This window comes from Chelonoidis abingdonii, chromosome 4, assembly GCF_003597395.2.
Source record: "Chelonoidis abingdonii isolate Lonesome George chromosome 4, CheloAbing_2.0, whole genome shotgun sequence".
NCBI classification, from domain to species: domain Eukaryota; kingdom Metazoa; phylum Chordata; order Testudines; family Testudinidae; genus Chelonoidis; species Chelonoidis abingdonii.
In genome coordinates this window covers 13789963-13807223 of record NC_133772.1, presented here as the reverse complement: position 1 = coordinate 13807223, position 17261 = coordinate 13789963, and the positions used below count along the sequence as shown (strand labels likewise).

The window sequence follows — 17261 nt, the reverse complement described above, 5'->3', positions numbered from 1 at the left end:
CTTCTTTAGATCTGGGGAAGGAAGTGGAGCGTTGGAACTGAATCTCAATAGGGACAGATTGTTAAGCAGAAAGGGTAGCACATTGGAATTAAACGTAACTTCACTAATGTCTATGGATTTACATCAGTGTTAAATTGGGATCAGGCCCATAGTCTCAATAACAATAAGCACTCACCTAAAAATTTCTCCAAAACATTTTTATTTATTTGATTGAAAAATGTGTATAAAGTATTTGGAAAGGGGGGGGGGGACCCTGTTTTCCAGCCAGTTTCATAGCTGATCAGAAACTTAGCACAAAAAATGCATTTGATGAAACACGAGAAATTTTTGCAAAACAATTCTCCTTCTTCTTTTTCTGGGCACTGGATTGCCAACTATATTCACCTAGTTCAAGCTGACAATGAAGATGAACTTTAACGCTATATCAAAATGCCAATGAGCTTATAGGGTAAAATCCAGTCTTGTGCAAAGAGCACAAAACCAGGACAACATTCCAGTCTCTTAACCTAATTTGAGGATTTAAGTGGTGCTTAGGTCCTGCACTGGCCCTCTGCAGGAGAGAAATCATCATCCATAGTCAATAAATATTGAGGGGAAAAGTTTACCTCTGCTTATAATTGGTTACCTGAACCTGCGTGTTTTGGCAACCATCTGTACAGACCAAGCTCTGCAGAACAAGCCCAAGAACTGCAGAGCAAACTAGAACAAATCACCTTTAAACAACCACAGCAAATCCACTGTACCTTTGTAAACTTAGCATTAGCCCTTTGTGCGGAGAAAGCATGTAGACCAGCTTCTGTAGAGCGGTGTGGTCACAGAATCAAAGTAATGCTTTGATATGTAGGGTTCAGGTGCTGATTGGAGACGGCTTTGCGTGTGCCTCAAGTCCTTCCTCAGCTGTGCTTGGTGAACAATGTGCAGTCACAGCAGCTCTTATAAGTCAACTCTGCAGTGATATGAGTCACAAGGTACATGAGAACCTAGGAAAAAAATCATAGACAGTAGGTGGTAATGAGACAAGTGTCTTCTTATAAAACATTAAATCTAGCATTGGGTCTAGGGTAATGCAATGGTATGAGGCAGGGAGGAATACGTGACTACCTACACTGCTCTGTTATGACTAGATGGAGTGGAATAGATTCTCAGTCTTTTGCACTGCAGAGTCCTATAAACAGGAAAGGTTTATACTGGTAAAGTCACCTTATACTGAAATAACTGCCCACAAAAGGGGTTGCATGGACAGAAGGAGGTGTGAGGAGAGATACTGAGATTCAGCGGGGCAGGGGAAGGGATGCTCCAGGATGGGCAGGAGAATCCTGGGGGTTCCTCCCTGGACTGATCCCAGGTGCCAAGATACCGGCTCCAGCTCCTTTGGATCCCATGCCCTTCGTCCCAGCCCAGTCCCAGTCCCCATGACAGCTGCTCCAGCCCCCTCCAAATCCTACTCTCTGCTCCACAGCTTCTTCCCGGGCCCCAAGACAGCAGCTCCAGCCCCTCCGGGTCCTGCTCTGATCTCTGTGCCCCACTCTGAGTGTGAGTTTACGCAGGAATGGTGCCCTGCCAGTTTCCACTGCCTCTGAGCGGGGTCATGAGATAAAACTATTTTGGCAAAAAAAAAAAAAATCACACCTCTCGTCAATGTAGTTATGTCATAAAACGTACAAGTGTGGCACAGGCCTTAGCACCACAGGCAGAGATGGCCATGGACACTATTTTAAAAGGCATTGCTAGGGAGCACAACATCTTACTGCCATGTGTGGCTTTGAAAAATCTTCCTCACACAATCCCACTGACATCCAGCAGAACTGGTGTACCTAAGTGACCTAGGTGCTTCTGAAAATCCTGCCGTTAGGATTGATGGAGCCTGAGCTTATTCCCTAGTTGCTGTTTTTTAAAGTGGTCTAAGAGAGCCAGAACAACTTTGTATTGTAGCAGGAACACAGTCTAATGAGTTCATCTGAAGCAACTCTTGGCTCTCAGTAAAGATTCCTGGCAGCAGTGTGCCTAGGTGGTTGGAAACACATAATCAGCAGCAGCAGAGCATCATAACATTTATATAGTAGAGCTCAAAGCACTTTACAAATGAGGTCACTCATTAGCCCTATTTTACAGCTGGGGTAACTGAGGCACTGAGATAGGAGGTGACTTGCCCAAGGTCACCCAGTAGACCAGTGAAAGAGCTGGGAATAGAACAAAAGTCTCCTGTATCCCAATCCAGTGCTCTAACCCACAGGCACGTTGCCTCCCTGCCAAGATGATGTAACTATTACAGGGTTTTGGAAACTTGGAAATATCCGCTGAATGTCTGAATAGCCAAGCCTGCAAAGAAAAAAAAATGATGACACAAATTTCATCTCCCCAAGCGAATTTAACTGCATTTTTCCAGCTTCCTCACAATTTTATGAAAAGGCAGGTCTCTCACCTGGATAATCAATGCCTAAAAAGCCTTATTGAACATCCAGTTATCTGGCACCTTCTTTCAATTATTGCCAGCAAAAAAATGCTGAGTGAGTCTTGTACATTATGCAAGGGCTGTGCATTTCCCAAATGAAAGCATTTCCTGCTGTGTCTGCTCATAGCATCACTACCTGAACGTGAATCCAGCTTGACTGGGACAAAACAATAAAGGAGTAGGGTGTGTAATACAGAGCCTGCCCTGCTGAGTAGGGATTATTATACCCCTTCCTGTAAACTAACACTGAAAATATCCATGGTCACAAGATTTATGTTGATCATTATCTAGCCATGCCACTATGTCTTTCAGCGCTAATGTAGCACTCCTATATTTGTGTGTCATTTATATTAATTGAGATCATTATTTTATTACAATTTTCTAGTTTTGTTATTTAATAGTTAATCACACACTGATGCCTATTTCGAGCATTCCAAGGGGCTATATGAAGAGGAAGCCATTTAAAAAGAGAAACTGAGTCTGAGTATTGGGAAAATGGTCTCACTGGGAGATCTAGTAGGCAGTGGAATAGCCTAAGAAAAGGTAACATTCTTGTCATTGGGGATATTTAAACAGGACTAGGAAAATTATTTAAAAATGTACCCTGTGCTAACCAACATGCAGCCTATGCCAGAACTAGGTAACCAAGCTATTCCCTAATTTCTGTGATACAGATCCGTGCCTCAGTTTGCCCACCAAGTTCCTTTGTAAAGTGCATTGAGATCTACAGAGGAAAAGCCCTATGTGAGGGTTAGGTATTATACCCATTCAGACATTGCTCTGACTAGCAGCCTGAAAAATGGTAGCATTATAAAGGTTAAACCTGTCAGACAAAAATAGTCAGTCAGTTAAGCCACATGTCTTGCAAGTTACTTTCTAGTGTTGCCGTTTATTGCGGAAACTGAACTCACCACTGGGAAGCCATGTATCATGCCAAAATTATCTCTTTTTTTGTTGTTATTAATGGCTTGTGAACTTTTCTCTAGAAGAGGATAATGGAACTAGTCATCCCCTAGAGAGGAAGGAGGTATAAGAATGAAACCTGGCTTCCTTCTGTTCTGTTATTGCTGAGAGATGAGACGTGTTAGGTCTTAGATTTGTGGGGCTGGCTGCACCGAGATGACTGGGGAGGGGAAGGCACAGTTGGAATTACTAATGGGTCATTTGCAGTAATAAAGGAAAGAAAGAGCCCTTTGAGGGTTTTTGTCTCTCTGTTTCTCCCTCTCTTGAACCCTTTCCATGGGCCTGAAATACAGATTAACCCTAGCACCTCAACAAGAGGGAACGTATGTGGTGGTTAGCGCTTGGAACAAAAGATCTGGAATTAGAGCCTGTCTCTCCAGCCCCTTCATGTTAGGTATAATGGAAAGCAGTTCTAAGAGCCTTAATACCCATAGACAGACACATGCTTGCTCCAGGACAGGCAGCACTGCAAAACACAGCCATAAGCCTGCCTTCTGAGGACCCTGTCATAAGCCCTACTGTAGAGAGGGCTGGAGGGATATGTTGCAGTGGGAGATTTGGGGCAGTGTTGTAGCTCATAGGACAGCCTGAGGAGCTTGTAACCTAGACAGGCCTCTCCAGCCCTCAGAGCAGCCTGGGAAGGTACTAAACCTGCCAAAAGCCTCTTTATCCCCATTTCCTTCTGGTTGGGAGTTCTGTGCTGTGCTTCCTAGCGGCACAGCACCAAATCTCACCCCTAGATTCTGTTCTGAATGCTGCCATTGATCTCTGTGTGATCTTGGGCAAATCATTCCGCCTCTCTGTGCTCCAGTTTCTCCAACTGCAGAAAGGGGCTAATAACACACACTGAGAAGGGAGCCTTAAGTAACTGGCTTTTATAAAGCACTGGGTCCTGGATATATGAATGCAACGTGTTATTGTTTATCCCCTTTATTAAGCAGACATGCCCTCAGAAGGCATCCTCAGGAGTTAATAATTGTCTGCTGCAGGTGGACATAATCTTGACATCAGTATTAAAAGGTGAGGTTAATAGGCATGGATTTAAGTTGCATGTACTGTTAGGTGAACCCCCCAAATGTTTGCAGATTCTAGTTAGATAAGTGGCCAAACCTTTTGGGTCTGAAGATCAGAGCTAGAAATCTCACAAGAATCTCATGCTGTACTTCAGCTTTTCCATTGCTGCTTCCAGTTGGAATCAGTGCAGAGGCAGGAGAAGACATGAAAATTAAAGGGAGAGGTGAGGGGGAATAAAATTAACCCAACTTTTTCAACTGATTGTTAATTTAGCATTGTTGGACCAATTTCACCTCTAGTGTAACTTAAGTGGAGTTACATCAGGGATGGATTGGGCCCAAAGTATGAACAATGTAATATACATTTTGGCTGAGAGGCTGGATGTAGTCAATCAGATGAACTGTATTTTTAGCCCAGTGAATGGTTTGTTAAGTTGACTGCCAGTTAATTAGATATCTGGAGCCAAATCCAGAGCCAGTATGAGTGGCTATAATGTCACTGGAATCAATGGAGTTTCACTTGATTAAGACAGGACTACGTTCTCTGTGGATTTGCTGTCTGATTCACCATGCAAAGTCCCATAATGCACAGCAGCTTCTGTAGCTCTAATCTCCATCTCCCTGGATGGGTTGGGATGAAATAGCTGATGCACTAATAGCAGACTGCAGTGCCCTTCATTCCAACCTCTTTTATGTGTGGAAAGGATTGCCAGGTTCCTAACATCTCTGCAGCTTCTGAGCTTCGCGATGAAATGTCATTCTCATCTAGAGGAACAGTGTGGGTGATGCAATGCAGAAACTGCTGCATACCTTGTTGGAAAAGCTTCAGACACAGGGATGGCTTTGATGAAAAGCCAAAACATCTGGATATCATCAGGCAGTTGGAACTGACAGTTCAGGTAATTGTGGATGATTTTATCAGCCTAATTATATATCAGAGAGAAATTCCTACTGAGAAGAGAGGGAGTGGTAGAGAGATAAGGGCCTTAAAATAGACAGCTCACCTATTTATACATCTCCTGCAATGTCCACATTATTTCTTTCTTGTGGTGGGTGGATCGGTCAAGAGAAATGGCTTGGTGATCTAAGCTCAGCTATCTAATAACTGGATTTCCTAGCACCCCATGCTCATAGTCCTTGCTTGATAGTTCTCAGCTCAAGTATGAAGCTCAGTACTGAAGTCCTGCTGAATAAAGTAACCCTGTAGTAAGCAGCAACTTGCTATAATGGCTGAGTTGAGAGTCCAACCTGACTGCTAACACGTTTCACTCTGTTTCCCTTTTCACCCCCACCAGTAGCTCTTTCAGTCAACAGGAACACCCAAGGTTTTTAGTTTGGGCCATCACCAACAAGATTGTCTCATCCAGCTTGCTGCCGCAATAGGGTCACATCAGGGATGTTTTCAGTATTTGATGGTTTCAGGGCTGGCCTTATAGGTGAACGCTGTGGTTAGGGGAATGCCATAGTCAAGAAGCAAGGAGTGAGGCAGGCCTGGGGTGCAAAGCAGCAGAAGGGAGCTTGGAACAATGTGTGAGAGGATGCAGTTGGACCTGGGAGCAATGGGTAGGGGGTCAGGGGCACCAAAATACAAGTTTGACCAGGGTGCCGTTTTCCCTAGGGCCGGCCCTGGTTGGTCTCTTGCTCACACACATCTAGCCTGTGCACACAAGCCATAGCTGGTGAAGATGAAGTCTGCCCAGTTCCAGAGTAGTGTGCCATTTGGAACACATTAGCCCAGCTCTACAAAGACTTCACTGGCTTCCTGTGTGTTTTCAATTGCTGTAACTGATCTATGAAGATGGTTTGCCTACCTGACTAACAGCCTACCTCCCTGTGCGTCATCCAGACAGGTGACATTAGCTGAGCTGCTTTTACTGTCAGCCCTCAGATCTGAAATTCTCAGTGGTGAGTTCTGGAATTTATTCCCTCCGCTGATCAAACAGAGCCTGAGTTTGCTGCCCTTCAGAGTCTGATGCAAGGCTTTACCATTAGCATAGGGCTTTGCCTAAGGAAGTGATTAGATAAAGTAAGAAGGAGCAGAAGTCAGTCTGGGTCTGTGCTTGTTAGCATGTGTATTGCTAGTGAACAGTGTATACATGTGCCCCCTAAATTAATTTAAGATCAACATCCTGGGCTGCAGTAGCCTATTGGTTAATGCTCTGCCCTAACATGCGGGAGACCAGGCTTCATTTTCCAGGATTACCCCACAGAGGCTTTTTGGATTTGAGTCTGTTGCAGAGGCTGATCCTGTGTCCGAATTGTTTGTGCTCTGCACGGTTACACGGTCTGGGTAAGCTGGGTATGGTATCTAGACCTTTATAGCCTATCTCAGGGGGTTGCCACGACCCCCTCCTGACAACAAAAATCACTACATGACCCCAAGAGGGGGGACTGAAGCCTGAGCCTGACTGAGCCCTGGAATTGAGCCCCGTGGGTAAGAGGGCCCTGCGCCTTAGGATCACCCAGCGGTAGCCCACTCTGGTGGCATTTCAGTGGCGGTGGGGGGCTCCGCTCAGGGGTCTTTGGTGGCATTTTGGCGGCAGGGGGTCCTTCAGTGCCACAGAAGATGCGGAGTGAACCCCCTGCCACCGAAATTCCACTGAAGACCTAGACTGTGGAATTGGGCCCTGCAGGTCCTAAAGCCGGCCCTGGGTGGGGAGCTTGTAACCTGAGCCCAGCCACCCAGTGCTGAAGCGCTTGGGCTTTGGCCCCGGACGGGGAGGCTCAGGCTTTGGCTTTGGCTTCATCCCTGGCTCCCAGGAAGTCTAACTTCTGCTCTGGCGACCCCATTAAAACAGGATCATGACCCACTTTGGGGTCCCGACCCACCATTTGAGAACCGCTGGATCTGGATGTTCCTACAGTCTGTATAAACATATTGATATCACTAGACTCACCACTTTTGTTTTCCTTAGCACTGCACTGATGCTTATTTGTCCAGCTGTGCAACTTAGTTTCAGCAATTTTTGTAAATCCCACCCCCACCCAAACAAAAAGCAGAGAAGGAAAGGAGCAAGACAAGATTCGCAAGGCTCATGTTGAACCTGGGAGCAGGGCTGGCTTTATGACCCATGGGGCCCAATTGGAAGGGGGCCCCACTCTGGGGGTCTTCAGCAGCATTTTGGCGATGGGGTGATCCACTCTTGGTTTTCCGTGGCACCAAAGGACCCCCCCGCTGCTGAAATGCCACCAAAGACCCCCGGAGCGGACCCCCCCCACCGAAATGCTGCCAAAGACCCCCGGAGCGGGGCCCTGTTAGGTGCCGGCACGGGGACCTCTTCGGCACGGGACCTGATTCCGGGTAATCCGGTGAATTGGCTTAAAGTCAGCCCTGCCTGGGAGCATCTTGCACTGTGGCCAAGTGCGTTACTAGCACAATGGAGGTGTGTGGTACTTAAAAGGGAATGGGATTGTCAGGAGTGTCTGATGGGTGTATGGGTTGAGAGCTTTCAGGATATGGTTACAGAACTGTCCTCAGTCAGTGGTGCATGTAACATGATTAACATTAGACATGAGGCCAATTCTGCTTTCAGCACGATAAGGGTAAAGCTGGACTGTGCGGGAGACGGAACTTTCTTGGGGACTGGTCCAATACTGTGGAACAAACTCCTCTGGGAACTAAGGGCCATCACAAACCTCATCACTTTTCACTCCAAGTGCAAAGTGCGTTTCTTTGACCTCGTTTTCTCTAACATAAATGCACAGCAGTGTGTATATTTAAAAACAAACAACAAACAAACTGAAAACCCTACCAAAACAAGACACTGCACTGCATAGGCTTCCCCACCCCAGGGGAGAGGATGACAGAACAAACAATAGGTGACATGTTGGACAGGATGTTTAATGCACTACTGGGAGGCACTCAGATACGTTAGCCCAGTATGAGAACCTGCATAGAATAAAATAGTTGCACTGGTAAAAATCCAAAGTAACTCAAGGGACTTCAGTGGGTTTACGGTAACATTAGACTATTGTAAATGAGAGTAGAATCTTGCCCTCTGACATTAGTGAGCGTCTGCTGTTGATTGGGAAGACCATAGATGGAGAATTAAGAATTGAATCGTTGTGGGTGAACTTACTGTTCCTGTCAGCTCCCTGGAGCCTGCGGGGTAACACACTGTAGATATTTTCCATTGGATCGTGCCCTTGGCCATGTTCGAGTGCACTCAACCTCAGATTTATTCCATAGGTTTCACTGGAAGCTGTTTCTCCAAAACATCCAAACATGTAGATTGTAATGCCCATAAACCAATGGCAGTCAGCAGGTCTACAGGCTCAGTGCATTTAGCATTCGTGATTTGTTATAGTTGCCCTGAAATAAACTAACGGCTGGATTTTGAGAGCGTATACACCTCCCACCTGTGGAAACGTGCCATGTTAGCACCTCTGTCAATCAGACTCTAAAGCAGTTATAATAATGGTGCTTCTATAGCAAATTACAGCCAAAGATTCTGCTCATCAGACTTTACAAAATGAATGACAAGTTGCTTACACTGTCTTCACTGAAATGCAGCCCCTTCTGAGATGGAAGGCAGGTGTATAGCCACATAACACAATGGTTCAGGTGAGCAAATGAAGTAGGTTAAGTAAACGAAAAATTGTGAATTGAAACTATAGGCAGAAAGTAATTAGTCAAATTAGAATTTGGCTGGGACATGGCAAGTAACACTCAGTCATCAGATATGGATGTTCACAATGTAGGTTTTATGTTTCAGCTGCAATTGTTTTATTACCTATCTAGCTGTTTAGCTTGTATGGTTTTTCCCCTAGAAATGAAGCCAGCTGACTGGTAATTTTTCCCTTGATGTGATAGGTACAAGTGTGGTGGGTATGGTACAAGAACCAAAATAGAATAGAATAAAATATCTGCGCAAACAGCTATTTTCACGAGTATTCGTGAATTTGATCCATGTTACCGTTTTGCTTTTGCAGCTACCTGCAGTTTTCATAGTGAAAAATAAAAACATTATTTTCTGCAAGAGGCAAGGAATTATGTGAATTTATCCAAAGCAGAAATCAATCCTTTTCGAAGAGAATTTGTAATTCTCCAACTGTGGAAACTGTCTTGTCCTTTCTTTTTACCACAGAGTGGCAGGTACCACAGACTGGTATAAGAAGTATATGACCTTTCTCTTACCTTTCTTCCCTCGTAGTTGTTTTCTAACAATTATCATAGAAGGCACAAGGAGCAGCATTATCAGGAGAACTGGTATCAGGATTTGAAAGACATCATTCCCATAATTGCTTCTCAAGAGTCTGGAAAATATTGAGTCAAAGGGGGAAGTGGTTTACTGCCAGTTCTGACATGCAGATCCACTCCTCACACAAACAGCGTGGTTGACCCAGTAATATTTGTAAGCTTGAGAGGAAATGAAATAATCTAGGGGAGAGTTCATGCTGGAAAATCACAGATGAGGGAAAGTTTGTGGAACTCACCGCTTTGTATGCCTGGGATGTGCATAGCTGATTGTCCTGGAATTCTTTGGAATTCCTTTTGTTGTACTTCCAGACACTGCATCGGTAACAGTGCTGCCAATTACATCTGCAGGCGTGATTATCATACTTTCGGGGAATTTGATGCCAGGCACAGCATAGGAGGTATATTTTGCCCATGCTCCATTAATCATCTGTGGTTGTGTGACTCCTGGAGGAAAGCATATTAAAATGAACTGTTGCTACATTTCCCATTCTTGAACATCTGTATCTTTTTCAATAAAGCAAGTTTCATAGTCAAAACTAGGGATGAATGCAAGGGGCAAATGCTGATCTCACACCTATATCAATCTGGAGACACTTCATTGACTTTAGTGGAGTTATGTGGATTGACACTAGGGGTTCTCAAACTGGGGATTGGGATCCCTCAGGGGGTCATGAGGTGGTTATGTGGGGGGTCACGAGCTGTCAGCTTCCACCCCAAACCCCGTTTTGCCTCCAGCATTTATAATGTTGTTAAATATATAAAAAAGTGTTTTTAATTCATAAAGGAGGGTCGCACTCAGACACTTGCTGTGTGAAAGGGGTCACCAGTACAGAAGTTTGAGAATCACTGATTTACACCAATATGAGTGAGACCCAAATTTGGCGTGGGCTTTTTGTTTTTTAAACTGTAAAGCTCTTGAGCAATATTCTGCTCTCATTTCCTCATACTGTATTCGGTAGGTGGGCATAACTGAGGTTAGGATTTAGTCTTGTTTGTCCTTGAGGATCAAAGATGCTAATTGTAAGACGGGATCCGGTCACTATCTTTGAAGGATATTACTGATGATCCATGATAAATAGACATTTACTGCAAAAAATCTAGATTCTAGAACACAGCGGACATGGTTCTGCTTTCATATAAGAGTAATTAATCATTCATCATTAATTAATAATATTATAGGCTGGAGACTGGCTGGGAGAGAATATATGGACAGACACAATGACCTTGACAAGTGTCTGCATTGAAGCCTCTGTGGCAAGTATAGATTTAAATGCCCTGTGCAGTATTATGACTACCAAATTGAAAACCCTCTAGAGAATGAAGAGGCTAAGATTTTATGGACTCAGGTCATTGGCACAGACAGAAAAGAGCAGGCAAACGGGCGGAACATAGATGTTGTAGAAAAGAAGACAAATAAGGTGATGATAATTGATATGATCATACCAGCAAAAAAAAAACATGCAAAAGAAACAAGAAGAGAAGATAGCGAGGTTTGAAGAACTTTCCCATGAAGTGGAATGATTATGGGAAACTAGAACAAAGATGCTCCCATGGATTATTGGAACAATTCCTAAGGGTATGAATGAGCAGCTCCGGAATACATTAGGAGTGCAATACATCCCGACTGGTGACCTCCAGAAGTCAGCACTCTTAGGCATTGTGAGAATTTTAAGGCAAGTCATATGAGAACCAGTGCATCTGAGCACCTAAAATACAGGAATTCTGCAGAAAGTTTAACAAAACTCCTGACTACTCAAGCCAACAGAATCAGTTTGTGGTCAGGATAAATTTTAGACAGCAGCTTTCCCCTTTTAAGCTTTAAGATCTTTTATGTTTTTGAAGGCTGTTTGTTTAAAAAAAACAACCATCCCCATTGTTAATATGGAGGGATAATTAATAATAATAATTAACATACCTACCTCTCATTAAAAATGTACATTCTTTAGAGCTGAGAACATCTTAGAAAAGAAGTCATTATTATCCCCATTTTACAGCTGGGGAAGTTGAGGCACAGATAAAGTGACTTGTCCAAAGTCACCCAGCAAGCCTGTGGTGGAGCTGGGAAGAGAACCAGAGGAGCAGATCCACAGCTGGCATAAATTATTATGCACCAGCTGAAGACCTGCTTCAAGTTTCCAGAGCCCCAATTCAATGCCCTATTCATTAGGCTGCACTGCCTCTACTTTACACCCTTTGTCCACAAATATGACTCCATTGATTTTAATGCAGTCACTCCACACTCCAGTCTAACTGAGATCCAAATCAAGACTCATACTGAATATTAACCATTACAGCACAACCAGGTCCATATTGTCCTAGTTCTGGCAATACAAGCCAACAGCCCCGGGGAAAGGAATTGAGGAAACAAGCCTCAGTCCTAAAAGAACGAGAAGAAGGGATATGTGTTACACAGCTTTGTGTGGCCTTTGTGCCTGCGCACTCATACAAGGGAAGATATAAAGCCCTATTAACTATGATCCAGGAACCTGGTATTCTGAATATATTAGCATTGGCAACTGCCACATGTTTATAAATTTAGTCAGAGAGAGTAACAAAAAACTACAAACAACTTGTTGAGTCCTAAAAGGCTTACTCTTGATGGGAACATTCAAAAATAAATTCCTCAGTATTTAGGATTTGTTGATGATTTTCTTTTAGAGAGGAAAGAAAATCTCTCAGGGAAATCAGCAGACGGGCTCAGGAGATTTTAGTCTGCTACAGACTTCCTGTGTGAGCATGGACAAGTCACTTAGACTACCTTAGGGCTCAGATCCTCACCTGTCAAGTAGGGAGGATACTTCCACCTCACAGGGAGGCTGGCTGTGAGGATAAAACCCATTAACAATCGTGAAGCGCTCTGATACTGCAATAATGAGGGGGAAGCAGATAAATTCCTAGATTAGATAGACAAGTATACATTAGTGAATCCAGTGCTGGTGAAAGGTGCCCTGAAAGCTACCAAACAGGCACAGCCCAGGCAGCTGTGGCATATGATTCCCACATGCATCACCTCATTAGTATGAACTTGAGAGACCTCCCCTACCCTAAGGGAGAAATGGGGACCAGTTAGTGCCAATTCCCTTCCCTCTCCTCCCTTGGGGCTATAGAGATGGATGCAGCAAACCTCACCTTGAGTGTCAGCACCTTTGTTGCCAGACTCTGCTGGTACCACAATAGGTCTGTCACGTTTCAGAGGTTCAGCAGACAACATGCCCATTCTGGGTGGAGCATTCCCTGCATGGAATAGAACCAGATGTGTTCCTAGAGCTCATGCTAAAAAGTCACAATCCAATTTTCATTACTAAAGTTAGACTGTAAGAGGCACTGCACAGAGTGATGATGCATCATCAATGACACTGTACAACCGGAATGATACTGTACAGAGTGATCACATAGCCTCAGTGGCACTGTGTCTGCAGTGATACTGTACAGAGTGATAGTGGATTAGCAGTGACGCCGTTCCGTCAGCATGATACTGTAGCATTAGTGACATGGTACGCCTGCATGATACTGCACTGCAGACAGAGATATTGTACAGAGTGACTATGGCGTGATCCCGTACCGTTAGAAACATTCAGCTCCACTTGGAGAGTCCTTCCACTGCCTCTGTCATTTAGATATCCTGTCCCACACGTGTACAGCCCAGTGTCATCCTCTTCCAGTCTTGTGATTGTAATTTGAAATATTCCTTCCTGAGGCTCCTCAGTGATGGAGATTCTATTTCTGTAATCCTCACTGATGTATGGCGAGGTGGAGATGACGGTGCCACAGACCCCTCTCTCGAGTTCCCTGCACCAGAATTTTCGTCTGGAAATGCCCTTCATAGGACACTTTATGGTGATGGATCCTCCAACCTCACCAGTCACTTGAATGCGTCTTCTTGCTGCACTTGAAACTGATGACACAGAGAAAGAAGTCACGGGGCCTGAGTTGCATTTATTCTAAAGGGGTGTCACACCAAAGCGTTGTCTTTACTAGGCAAAAAGGTAGGTCCTGACCATGTGATAACTCACACAAGGTAAAATGTGAGTGAAGACTAGGCCTTAGGTCCCTTTATAGAATCATAGATGTGTAGGACTGGAAGGAACCTCAGTAGGTCAGCTAGTCCAGTCCCCTGCGCTCAAGGCAGGACTACAAAATAACCAGACCATTCCTGACAGGTGATTGTCTAATGGCTGCTCTTAAAAACCTCCAATGACAGAGACTCTAGAAGAGTGGTGGGCAACCTGCGGTGGGCTGTGAGACAGTTTGTTTACATTGACCATCCGCAGGCATGGTCACCCACAGCTCTCAGTGGCTGCGGTTCGCAGAATTCACTTGATCAACATTATATGTCTCTGAATGGCTAAGGTCTTGATTCTTCCACTCTGTCACTGCAGCATCTGAGTTCTTCTAGGGCACTTGTTTGAATTCTCCTTGTATTTAAACATGAAGGTTCCCAGCTCTGGAATTCAATCCCCCTCTAGTGTAACAGTGCCCAGGTCTGTCGACCTACAGCATATAATGCAGTGTCCTTCAGTTTGATGTTTGCCTGAGGGAGGGTAGATCTGAATGGGCAGAGATTGATTTATAAACTGTGCCCTCCCTTACTTAGCTCAGGACACATGAATAACATGCAATAAAAACATGGACCCTGATCTTACATGAAGCCTGTTGGGACTTTGTGCTCCAGAAAAATCAGTCTTTACTCCCAAAGAGCCAACAGAAAAGGGCATTACCAAACCAGAAAACAATCAATAGTTCAATAAAGTAAAGCATCTGGATATGGGCAGGGTTTCCCATCCATCTATCTGTGCAGTAATCCCTTGCAGTGATCTATTTTCCTGGGCCTCGCTTGGTAAAAATAGCGGGATAAATTCCGTGCATTACTACAGTGAGGAAGCTAATGGCTTGCTAACCACAAAACAACATACTGTATGATTATACACAAAATCCAGCAATCTCTGATGCAGTATGGGAAAGAGTTGCTTCCAGATAGAAAACTTGATTGCAATATGAGTTTTGCTTGAGTAAGGATGGCTGGCTGGACTTGACCCTATGGGTAAAATCCTGGCTTCTTTGACGTCAATGTCAAAACTCTCACTGACTTCAATGGATTCAGGATTTCACCCCTATATCTTTAACATACTGGATCCAATTTACAAACATGAGTTCACTTGAAAGCTTTTAGGTGCCCAGTATCCCAACTTAGCTAACATTAAGTTAATGTTGTGTGCCCAATTTACTAACTTAGGTTTGTAAATCACTCTGCATTAGAAACAAGACTCACATGATAAACGTCTCTAAAATGAAAATTTTCTTTTGTTCTGCAGAATTAAAGCATCTCCTGCTATTCAATGTTCTTGGAAAGCCATAGAAATATTTCATGGTCCAGTGTCAAACAATTCCTGACATTTCAGGTTTACTCACCTACCAGACCCTTCATTTTTTTCCCTCAAGAAATGTACAAAGTTTTAAAAATCACACTGGACGTTCTTGGAGAGTAAAAACCCTCTGCAATTTATGATAAAAGCAAACAGGCCCAGTAAACTGTTTAACTGTAGATGCCCCAGGTCTAAAAACAAAGCTCAAACATCTTCTTTGTTCTTACCTGCTATTTCCATTTGGACTCCGTGGTGCCCTTTTTTTAACCTATACAACTCTTACCTTGCAGCAAGAAAAGTAACATACTGATGAACTCCATCCTCTCCCTTTGTAAAACAGGAGTAGACCACACTCAGTGATGGCTGCTTGCTTCCTGTGGCATGTATTTCCAGTAACAGAAAGGAGGAAAGCAACAAAAAGAACTCGCTATGCTTGAGATCCTCTATCAGATCCTTTCTCACGCTACAAATGGTATGCAAACCATAGAGGAAGTTTTATAGGAGGCTTCAAAACATATTGGACCAAATTCATCCCAGGTGTAACCCTGTTGTGAGGTTGCACCTGGACTGAATTATTTTCTTTCCTTATTTAGATTTCTGTCTTATGTGAGCCCCACATCAAACGACTTCCGCCCTCACCCTCCAAAGCTCTGGGTGCTTCAGATATATGGTTAAAAACACAGGAGATGCAAAGTAAAAACCAACCCAAAGCAGCAGCACTTGTTCCACTTAACGTATGTCATCTGATCATCAGTCCTGTGATCAATGCAGCGTAAACCTTCTTTAACACCCTGGGGGCTTGTCTACACGGGAGAAAAGCCCAGAGTAGCTGCTATGCACTAGCTAGTGTTCACTAGCTACTCTGTGCTAACTCTGTGCGGATGCTCTACCTGCCTGCTAACAGTGCTGCAAGTAATTTTTGTTTTTACCACTGCCTTGGACCAGGCCGCGTTACCATGAGCTTGCCCCTGAACCTCAAGCCCTTGCTGAACTGGCTGACGGGGAAGCTGGTGATGGTGAAGCTGAAGTGGAGGATGGAGTACAAGGGCTACCTGATGTCTGTCGACGGCTACATGAACATGCAGCTTGCAAACACAGAAGAATACATAGATGGTGCATTGTCAGGACACCTTGGTGAAGTTTTGATAAGATGTAACAACGTCCTGTACATCAGAGGAGTAGAAGAAGAAGATGGAGAAATGAGAGAATGAGTTTGTATATTTCTGGAAAATAAAGATCAGTTTTTCACAAAAAAAACCAAAACCCCTAAAAACCCAGTGCCCTCAGCACGCCCAAAGTTAAGCTAATGCACAGAAAGGCACTCTGAGTCAAAGGAAGCTGCAGCATGTGTACACATACCTGAGCTAGCTTTGATCTAGCTAGCTCCAGTAACACCCACAAAAGCACAGGTGGCAGCATGGGCTGCGAAAGCCCATCCAGGACTCTGGATATGTATTTGAGTGACTAGCCCAAGCTGCACCCTGTTCTGCCATGGCTTCACTGCTATTGTTTTTGGAGCTAGCTAGATATCTCCCTCTGCAGTGTAGACATGCCCGTAGACTCAGGCCAATTATGCTTAGCATAACCAATATGGCATGAGGTTATTTCAACCCTCGGTGAACTACCGGAGTCCCAGAGTTCAGGCTGACCTTGGATATTTCTGCTTTCATGTTCTGTTTGAACAAGAGTGTGGGAAAGGGAGCACCAAGGGGAAGTGAGAGAGACAATCCGGTGGGAAAAAATAATGAGTAACGCTGGGGAAGGAGCCTAGATACAGAGAGCAAACTCTCCCTTTCCCTTGCTCCTTCAGGCTGAGGTACATAAGGCTTGTGGAGCGGGGCAGCCTCACTTTCCTGCTGTCCTTCTTGGAACTCTTCCATGGTTCCCGGTCTCCAGGGCTGTCTTTCAGCCACACATTATTAAAATAAAAGACATGTAGCAGCACTAACCTCCGACCAGTGCTTTCATTGAAGGAATTAATAGGGTAGGGTGACCAGATGTCCCAATTTTATAGGGACAGGCCTGATATTTGGGGCTTTGTCTTATATAGGTGCCTATTACCCCCCCAAACCCTGTCCCAATTTTTCACCCTTGTTATCTGATAGCAGGCACACCCTTCCTTTGGCCAATATGTATTTATATCCCTTTTATAGCTTGTGAGAACCCAGTCAGTGTTACTTTAAAAAAACCCAGCCTATTTTTGCTCATAGTGTGTGGTACAGTAATATAGAAAGCATTCATGCATCTCCAAGGAGGTGGTGTGAGGCAGG

General features: G+C 44.3%; 1 protein-coding gene and 1 pseudogene across 4 annotated transcripts; one reads left to right on the top strand and one right to left on the bottom strand.

Annotated features, from left to right (window-relative positions):
• Positions 1–237: 237 nt before the first annotated feature.
• LOC116832088 (Fc mu receptor) lies at positions 238–15450 on the bottom strand. Of its 4 annotated transcripts, none has more exons than XM_032792570.2 (7): positions 15275–15441; positions 13191–13523; positions 12758–12862; positions 9865–10072; positions 9566–9684; positions 8508–8633; positions 238–980 (listed from the first exon to the last, which is right to left on the bottom strand). In XM_032792570.2, exons 1-7 carry the CDS (start codon positions 15309–15311, stop codon positions 934–936), a joined length of 975 nt encoding a protein of 324 aa, XP_032648461.1. In that variant the 5' UTR covers positions 15312–15441; the 3' UTR covers positions 238–933. The 4 variants fall into 4 exon arrangements, with proteins under 4 accessions (XP_032648461.1, XP_074920945.1, XP_032648462.1 ...); XM_075064844.1 differs by having other exon boundaries at positions 8508–8630; XM_075064845.1 differs by lacking the exon at positions 238–980 and adding an exon at positions 1128–1165 and having other exon boundaries at positions 15275–15450.
• A 407-nt stretch (positions 15451–15857) lies between these two features.
• Positions 15858–16217, top strand: LOC116832090 (small nuclear ribonucleoprotein F pseudogene; annotated as a pseudogene).
• Positions 16218–17261: the final 1044 nt, after the last annotated feature.

Coding starts and splice junctions, on each gene's coding strand:
- LOC116832088 (XM_032792570.2), bottom strand. CDS start 15,311: ATGGAGTTCATCAGTATGTTACTTTTCTTGCTGCAAG. Junction 9,685..9,864: donor CATCCCAGGCATACAAAGCG/GTGAGTTCCACA, acceptor AATATTTTCCAG/ACTCTTGAGAAGCAATTATG. Junction 981..8,507: donor CCAGGGAGCTGACAGGAACA/GTAAGTTCACCC, acceptor TTTTTTTCCTAG/GTTCTCATGTACCTTGTGAC.